This window comes from Moschus berezovskii, chromosome 2 (assembly GCF_049115385.1).
Source record: "Moschus berezovskii isolate FMDL1 chromosome 2, NW_MosBer_1.0, whole genome shotgun sequence".
Lineage (NCBI taxonomy): Eukaryota > Metazoa > Chordata > Mammalia > Artiodactyla > Moschidae > Moschus > Moschus berezovskii.
Window position 1 is genome coordinate 29,312,364 of NC_142461.1, and position 8,385 is coordinate 29,320,748.

At 61.8% G+C, this 8,385-nt stretch overlaps 1 protein-coding gene across 1 annotated transcript; it reads left to right on the plus strand.

Annotated features, from left to right (window-relative positions):
- The first annotated feature begins 1,977 nt into the window (after window positions 1–1,977).
- Window positions 1,978–8,118, plus strand: IHH (Indian hedgehog signaling molecule). The gene is made up of 3 exons (XM_055398110.2): window positions 1,978–2,510; window positions 4,852–5,113; window positions 6,830–8,118. Exons 1-3 carry the CDS (start codon window positions 2,199–2,201, stop codon window positions 7,486–7,488), a joined length of 1,233 nt encoding a protein of 410 aa, XP_055254085.1. The 5' UTR covers window positions 1,978–2,198; the 3' UTR covers window positions 7,489–8,118.
- Window positions 8,119–8,385: the final 267 nt, after the last annotated feature.

The window sequence follows — 8,385 nt, forward strand, 5'->3', positions numbered from 1 at the left end:
TTGGGAGAGGTACCGACCTGACTGAGTAGTGCACCCCAGAAATCTGAACAGGATTGGGGGGCTGGGTTCTTGAACTTGGGAACACATATGTTAAAGCACTTTGAAAGCTTTCAAGGAAAAGAAACAATGTTAGAGTCATCTGTGACTGGCAAGTAATCTGTGACATGGAATCTGACCGCAAATAGGAGGAACACAGGGTGTGGGGAGGAAGCACAAGCAAAGGGAAGTCAAGGTAACGATCCATTTTGTTTCCAAGGGACAGACAGCCCTGCACCCTGGTGGAGCCATCCTAAATACCCATTCTGTGGGCCTCAGTTTTCTCTTCTGTATTTCAAAGTGCTTGGATTAAACACTCTCTTTTGAATCCCTTCCGATTCTGAATTTGTATTCACAAGATTGATTCAGAGAAAATGTGAGTATATCTGTGAAAAGCTACCAATGTCCCAAACTCAGACTGAACTGGATGAGTAAGCACTGCCCAGAGAGCCCGTGTGCTGGGTGGGCGCTAGGGCTCTGGGGTCAGCTGGTGGCAGGTGCTGCTGGGGTGGGACTGGGGTTTGAATCCTTCTGCCAGGAGCAAGTTGTTTTTCTTCTTAGAACTGCAAAATCTTAATTTGTAAAATGGGGAGGATACTAACATTTGGAATTGTAGGTTTAAATTAGATAATTCAAGCAGAATGCTTGTATAATAATATCTAAAAGCTTCCATTTATCAAGCTCATAACCAGTATCTATTGTATTAATATTGTTGAAATGAGAATTTTTAAACCTTTCTCACCCTTTTATTTCTGTCTCTATTAAATTTGTAGAAAATATTGCAGCCAAATTAGGTAATTTGTTGTAGTGGTGTTTGTTTTTTAACACACTTGCCTTTTCTCGTTTTAACAGAATGAAACCTAATTCAATCAGCCTTCCTGAATATCGTATTAAGATACACACACCATCCATGCTTACATCTCTAGCTGCCATCACTCATTCTCTGTTCTTTTTCATTTGTGAAATAGAACCGAGAGAGTAATTATTTCGCAGCACCCGTGTGCCGGCGGCAGCCAGCCGGGATTCCTTATTCCGTTGATGTCACCGTTCAGATGCTCTTCTCTACACCTTGGCCTATTCCTCCGCAACTTCACTTTGCTCCTTTCGACAATGTTTCCACGTCCACCTCGTCTTCCATCTGACTCGGCACGAGGCTGGATGCCCCACTCCCAGCTTCGCACCGGGTTGATACAACATTCAGCTCCACCAAGCTGAGAGGGCGCGCCTCCCCGGGCCAGGGTGGAGCACCAGGTTAGCAGCGGCCTCCTGCCTTTTGGGTTTACTTCCCCGCAGGGGACACCGTAGGCGGCTGTGCGGTCCGGCCACTGCCCCCCACCCCTCGCGTCCGGCCGCGCCGTGGGTTGCGGTCTCCGTGGGGGCGGCAGCTCCTGTACTGGAGGTTTGCGCCTGGCGGGGCACCCCGGAGCCGCGGGGAGCCCAGAGGCGAGGCCAAGGCGGGGTGGGGCGCGTCCGGGCGGGGAGGGCACACTCAGGCAGTGCGGGGGGCGCAGAGGGCAGGGGCGGGCAGACGCGCGACGGAGGAGCGAGCGGAACGAGGGCTGGCTAGTGCCGGTGCCGCCCGCCCGAGGGGGAGGAGGCTGCGCTGCCCTTGCCGCAGGTTTGCTGTCGAGCGCGCAGGAGGCAGGGACATGGGTAGGGTGCGGTCTGCGCGGGGCCCGAGCCCGGATCTCTTCCATTTCCCCTCTCACTCGGCCCCGGGCTGCGCCGCAGACGGCAGCAGCTCCCGCTCCGCCCCAGCCGCCTGACCGCGGGGCCGGGGTGCTAACCGCGGGGCCCGCCAGCCGGCCGGCCCGGCCAGCCCAGCCCAGCCCGGCGGCCCGCAGCCCCGCCGCCCGCCGCCCCCCGCCGCCGCCGCGTTGCCAAAACAAACGGGCCGGCCTATTTATTGGCGGCCGGCGAGCCGGGCAGCTCAGAGTCGAGGCGCCGAGGGGGACAGCGCGCCGCCACCAGCCAGGGCCCCGGGCCCCCGCCCCGCACCTGAGTCCCGCCGGCCGTGCGCCGCGCCGCGCAGCCCATGGCGCCCCCACCTGGAGCCCCCAGCAGCCACCCGGACGCCTGAGCCCCCGCAGCGCTCCGGTCTACTCGTCCACCCATCAGCCCACCAGGCGTCCTCGCCCGCCGCTCCTCGAGGCTCCCCGGCCATGTCTCCCGCCCGGCTCCGGCCCCGCCTGCGGTTCTGCCTGCTCCTGCTGCTGCTGCTGGTGCCGGCGGCACGGGGCTGCGGGCCGGGCCGGGTGGTGGGCAGCCGCCGGCGGCCGCCGCGCAAGCTCGTGCCGCTCGCCTATAAGCAGTTCAGCCCCAACGTGCCCGAAAAGACCCTGGGCGCCAGCGGCCGCTATGAAGGCAAGATCGCGCGCAGCTCGGAGCGCTTCAAGGAGCTCACCCCCAACTACAATCCAGACATCATCTTCAAGGACGAGGAGAACACCGGCGCCGACCGCCTCATGACCCAGGTGAGCGCGACCCGCCCTCGCAGGGCGCCGCCGCCGAAGCACCGCCACCTGCCCGGCCCTATCCACCCCCTGGCACCTTTCCTTGACTGGCTGGCACGCCCCCTGGCACCTGCCCCTCTCGCCAAGATGGGCCGGCTGGGGTCCCGGCGGAGTGCTGGCATTCCCCGAGCCCGCCGGAGGCTGTGAGAAGAGCTCCCCTCTGCCAAGCGCCACAGCCCAGCGGGTTGGCGGTGGCCCCTTCGGCCCTGGAGTGCTGGCAGCTCAGGTCAGACGCGGCACCTGGAGGTACCTCTACCCGACTGCCTCCCGCGCCTGCAAGATGCACCAGTCCCTCTGGCCTAACCTTCCGCATGGCTGCGCCCCTTTCATGTAGAGGCGATTCGGCAACCCGAGAGGCGAAGCTCCGGGCGTGGGCCTCCCACTGGCCTTTCCTCCCCGCGCGCTCTCGGTTCGCTGCGCGGCCCGTTCCGGGATCTGGGTTAAAGGAACAGCGGGCAATGGTAGAGCCAGGAGGTGAAGGTAGGGAAGGGATCTTGCCGGGGAGCCCACGTGTCTGTCCCCAGAGCCGAGCGGAGCAGCTGCAGTTGAAGGGTAGGGGTGCCGGGCCGCCGGGCTCTGGGACCGAACTTGGGGGAATCCCTGGGTTTGGTACTGTGGATGGATTGAAGGAGAGGGAATGGGGTGCCGGGCAGCCCCACAGCAGAGCTAGGGCTAGTCGTAAGTGCAGGAGGCGCGCTCAGGAACAGGAGGCGCGCTCAACCCAAGGACCTGGGGAAAGGGGTGGGGGTGGCGGGGCGGGGAGCACACTTTCTTCCTTGAGGCCGAGTTCGAGGGAAAATGACCTAGGTCCCCTTCCTCGGGGGGCTTCCACTGCAGGCAGGCAGTCTGCTTTCTAGATGCTTTGGGAAGGGCAGTTAGACCACAGCCCGCAGCACGCGCCCAGGCGCCGGGGCTGGCCGGCGGTGTCGGGCGAAGGTTGACTGGTGGCTGGGCCGGGCTGGGCGCCGAGGAATGCAGATAAGGATCCGGGCCACGGACTGGGCAATCATTGACAGCGCGTGCCCGGGCTCTGGACCCGAGTAGGGGAGGGGTGGGGGGAAAGAGGGGCGGGGAGCAGGGGCCGCGGGACAGACATAGGTGGGTGGCTAGAAGCCTGGCGGCCAGGAGCACGGGGAGCTCCCTCTGGGGGCAGTGAGCGCCCCCAGATAGATTGCAGCCTCAGAGGACCGACGGGGCCTTGGGTTTTAGCCGCTGTTGGCTCCTGGGAGACCGAGTCCAAGGGTCTGTGGGGGGCCCTCGGCTCTGAGGGGTGGAGTAGGTTGAGAGGTGGGCTGCCCACACCTGTCAGCTCCTGGCACCTCAGAGTCAAGGACTGTGGAAGGACCCCTCTTCCCAGGCCCCTCTCCTCAGGCAGCTGCGGGGTTCCTCCGGCTCCAGGCACGAAGAGAGCTAGCGCAGGCGATGGTCTCTACCGTCCTTCCCCCAGCGCGGCTCGTCTCCCACTTCATGGGAGGCGGAGCATGAAGTGGGCACCCCGAGGCCAAACGCTCCGTTTCTCGGGTCCTTTCCCAGATAGGGGCGGCGCAGGGGTGCTGAGTGCTCTTGACTCAGGGAGAACGCTACTTGGCCTTTATCAACCCGGAGCCCACCCCTCGCAGCGGGAGACAAGCCGTGTGGTCCTTCATTTGGCCGGGTTAGGCGCTAGCCGGATCACAAGCTCTGGTTCCCGGGCTGCCGCTTCCCCGGAGCGGGCGTGGCCGGTTTGGGATCGTGACGGTCCCAGCGGGAATGCCTCGTGGCGCCGAGGAATCCCGGAAGGCTTGGGATTCCCCTCCAACACACCCCCCAGGCTGCCGAGGCGCTCCGCACCTGCCGCGCCTCGGCCGCTTCGCGGGCCTCAGCCCTGGGGCTACGGTGACATCTACTGGGCACCTCGAGCCTTGCACGCCTAGCGGGCCGGCCGCTGGCAAGTCAGCTCCGGTACGTCCTTTACCCTCCAGGCAGCAGGCGGTCCCCTGGTGAGACAGAAGGGCCCGGCGCTCAAAAGGTGCAGTAACTCCAACAAGAGAGAGAGAATTTAGAGACAGGCCCCCACGGGTGAGCGGATGGACGCGCCTTCCAGATTTGTGGCGCCACCGCGCGGTCCAGATCCCGGTGGGGTCAGGGGCTGCTAGAATGGAAGGAAGCACTTTAAGGCTCTCTGTTCCTAAGAGAGAAGGACAGAGCACCCTCCCGGGTTTCCAAGCTCAGCGAGTGCGGTAGGAGAGCAAGGAGCGGGGCTGCGCGCTCACCTGCACACGGGCCAGCCCCTCCCCCAACTCCGTTCCCTCCCCTCCCGCAGCGCTGCAAGGACCGCCTGAACTCGCTGGCCATCTCGGTGATGAACCAGTGGCCCGGGGTGAAGCTACGGGTGACCGAGGGCTGGGACGAGGACGGTCACCACTCGGAGGAGTCGCTGCATTACGAAGGCCGCGCGGTGGACATCACCACGTCGGACCGCGACCGCAATAAGTACGGACTGCTGGCGCGCTTGGCAGTGGAGGCCGGCTTCGACTGGGTGTATTACGAGTCCAAGGCCCACGTGCATTGCTCCGTCAAGTCCGGTGAGCCGCTGCCAGGGGACTGGGCCCGGGGCCGGGGCCGCAGGGCGTGGGCAGGCGGCGCTGGGCCCGCGGGAGCCAAGAAGGTGAAGAGGCCCGCCCAGGGATGGAGGCGGGGACCTCGGGGACCAGGACGTCAGCGGCGCTCCCCCCTGCTGCTCTTGACCACCTGCTCGATCCGTGCCTGATAGTGTCATGGCAGGAACCTAGGGAGACAGGGTCCTGTCCCAGCGATGCTGGGTGCTGACTAGGCAGTCCACAGTCCAGAGCCTGCTGCAAATGGTGCAAGACAGAGCAAGCTGGCCAGATGGAGAAAGCCAGGCTGACAGAGAGACGGCCTACCCGTACAGAGTGGTGCAGAACTGGGAGGTGGGGGTGGGGCTAGGGGCCAGGCTGTGCCCAGACATCAGCATGACTGACTGGGAGCCAGGAGCCCAGAGGTTCAGAACGCACAGCCTGGCTGCAGGTCAGGCCCTTTAAGGCACTATGTCTGCTCCTTTCAGGGGGCGCAGGCGTCCCCAGCCTCTTCCCTGGGGCCCTGAAGCTGGACTTTGGGGGGCAAGGACAGCCGTGAGGGCAAGAATAAACAGAATGGACTTAATAAAGTGGATTTTCCCATATTGGCCGCTTTGTTGATCAGAATTGGCAGGCACTGGGGCCTCGCCCCCTCCCTCAGATCTTGTCTGCATCCCGGCCTCATGCACTGAACACGGTCATGGGTGCTTCACATGGTTCCTGTGTGGACTGCCTGCGGGGTCCCCTGACTGCAGGCTCAGCCCTCCGTGCTGGCCCCATGCAGCGATCACACTCACAGACCTGGCACATTGAGACCAGGCTCTCTTTTGTTCCTCATCCCACCCGGCTCACAGTGGTGACCCCATCCCGACCTTTGCCCTCTGCACTTCCCTGTCAACTGTATTTACTTCAAGTCACATCGACCCCTCACTTGCAAACACAGGCCCGGTGCCAGTTCCCAAAAGGGCCACTTCCCTGCATTATTACTGACCCTCAAATAGTATCTTGCATCCCGCCCACTGATGCCATTGTGTCCTGTCCCCACACAAGGACCCAGCACATGAACTGAAGATGGTGATTTCATCCTGGCCACTGAGCCACACCCTGGCCGGGCCATTCACTCTGAGTTTCCCCAGGAGTCTGTGTTCTCGCCACTGACTGGCCCTCCTCTCGCTTGGTATATAGATGCCAAGGGCCAGTTCTGGCATAGAACTTGGGGTGTCAGTCCAAGAGGACAATTTGGGGGGAGCATCTGAGAAATGGGTGAGAAATAATGGGACATCCACATCCCAGATGCATGAAGTGACTTACCGTCTCGAGGCTGCAGCTTTGGGGTATCAAGTCACAGCTGACCACTTCCTGGCCCAGCTGACCTTCGGCCTCTCTGACTGCTTCAGTCTTATCAGGATTGGAAGGCGGGGGAGCTTTACCTGGGCTTCCGAAGGACACTTTCCCTCATGCTCCCTGGGCTTGGAGCCTCAACATGCTCCTCTCATGAGCAAAGCATTAGGCTAGGGAGGAAAGCAGATTATACTGTGGGCTGGGGGTGGGTTCAAAGCTGCAAGTGGGGGGGCAGAGAACATGACATGGTGATGGGGGAGCAGCCTGGGAGCAAGGAGCACCTCTGGCTGTGCTGGGGAGGATTGCAGTGGCTGGGAATCCGAGCTCCACCCAGTAATGCCTTCATGTCCCTTCTTCCCACAGAGCACTCAGCCGCAGCCAAGACAGGCGGCTGCTTCCCTGCTGGAGCCCAGGTGCGCCTGGAGAGCGGGGCACGTGTGGCCTTGTCAGCTGTGAGGCCCGGAGACCGAGTGCTGGCCATGGGGGAGGATGGGAACCCCACCTTCAGCGACGTGCTCATTTTCCTCGATCGTGAGCCGGACAGGCTGAGGGCCTTCCAGGTTATCGAGACCCAGGATCCCCCGCGCCGCCTGGCACTCACACCCGCCCACCTCCTCTTCACGGCCAACAATCACACTGAGCCAGCTGCCCACTTCCGAGCCACGTTTGCTAGCCAAGTGCAGCCTGGCCAGTATGTGCTGGTGGCTGGGGTGCCAGGCCTGCAACCTGCCCGAGTGGCGGCTGTCTCCACGCACGTGGCCCTGGGGGCCTACGCCCCATTAACAAGGCATGGGACACTGGTGGTGGAGGATGTGGTGGCCTCTTGCTTTGCGGCCGTGGCTGACCACCACCTGGCTCAGTTGGCCTTCTGGCCTCTGCGACTGTTTCACAGTTTGGCGTGGGGCAGCTGGACCCAAGGGGAGGGTGTGCACTGGTACCCCCAGCTGCTCTACCGCCTGGGACGTCTCTTGCTGGAAGAGGGCAGCTTCCACTCGCTGGGCATGGCCGGGGCAGGGAGCTGAAAGGATCCTTCTACTGCCCTCCCAGAACTGCATGCATGGGTCCAAAGGCCTCCCCACCAGGAGGGCATTGGCCTTGGAAGGGACCTGAGTGGGGACACTGGTTCCCACCATCTCCTCCACCACAAAGATACATCATTGAGACTTGTACTGAACGATACCAGCGTCCCCCAGCCCCATCTTGGTGTAGTGACAAAGCTGCAAGCTGAGCTGGTGATGGGGGGTGGTCTCTCCTTCTATCCTAGAGACCAGTGGGTCCCAACCCAGCCAGTCCTCACTACGATTTTTCATTCCTGCCTCCCCCAGTGGGGAGGGCCCATTCTATCCATCTTAGGCCCCTCTTGGGTGGGCTTGCACCTCAGTTGATGCTGCTAGATTCCCTGGGAGCCGGCAGGGAGCTGGCTGGACTCAATGCTGCCCAGAACTGAGCAGGCTGCAGGGTAGGGCAGCCAGCCTGGCCATCCTGAGGCATGACCTTCCTCTCTGGCCACACTCCTCGGGACACATCCAGAGACTGTTGCTGTGAGTACACAGAGCTGTGTGTTCCATCCAATGTGATCACAGTGCCAAGGACAGGGGCAATGGGCTGGATGTCCTGCCCACCCTCTGCCCAGGCTATACATTCCCATTTCTGCTGAACCGAGACCCCCACCCCCTCCTCCGGTCAGTCTCCCCCACCTTATTTATTGGCACCGAGGGGGAAGCCCATGGGAAAACTTGGGGATGTTTTGGTCTTTTCTTCCTTTTGTAATAAAAATTATTTAAGTTGTTAGAGCCCTGGAGTCCAGGATACCAAGTAGGGCCAATACACTCTTAGCCTAGAACCGTGGGTGGGGCCATCTAGGGCTGTGTGCACCTTCCTCCAAAGACAAAACCTTCAGAGCTCCCACCTTCTTTGCA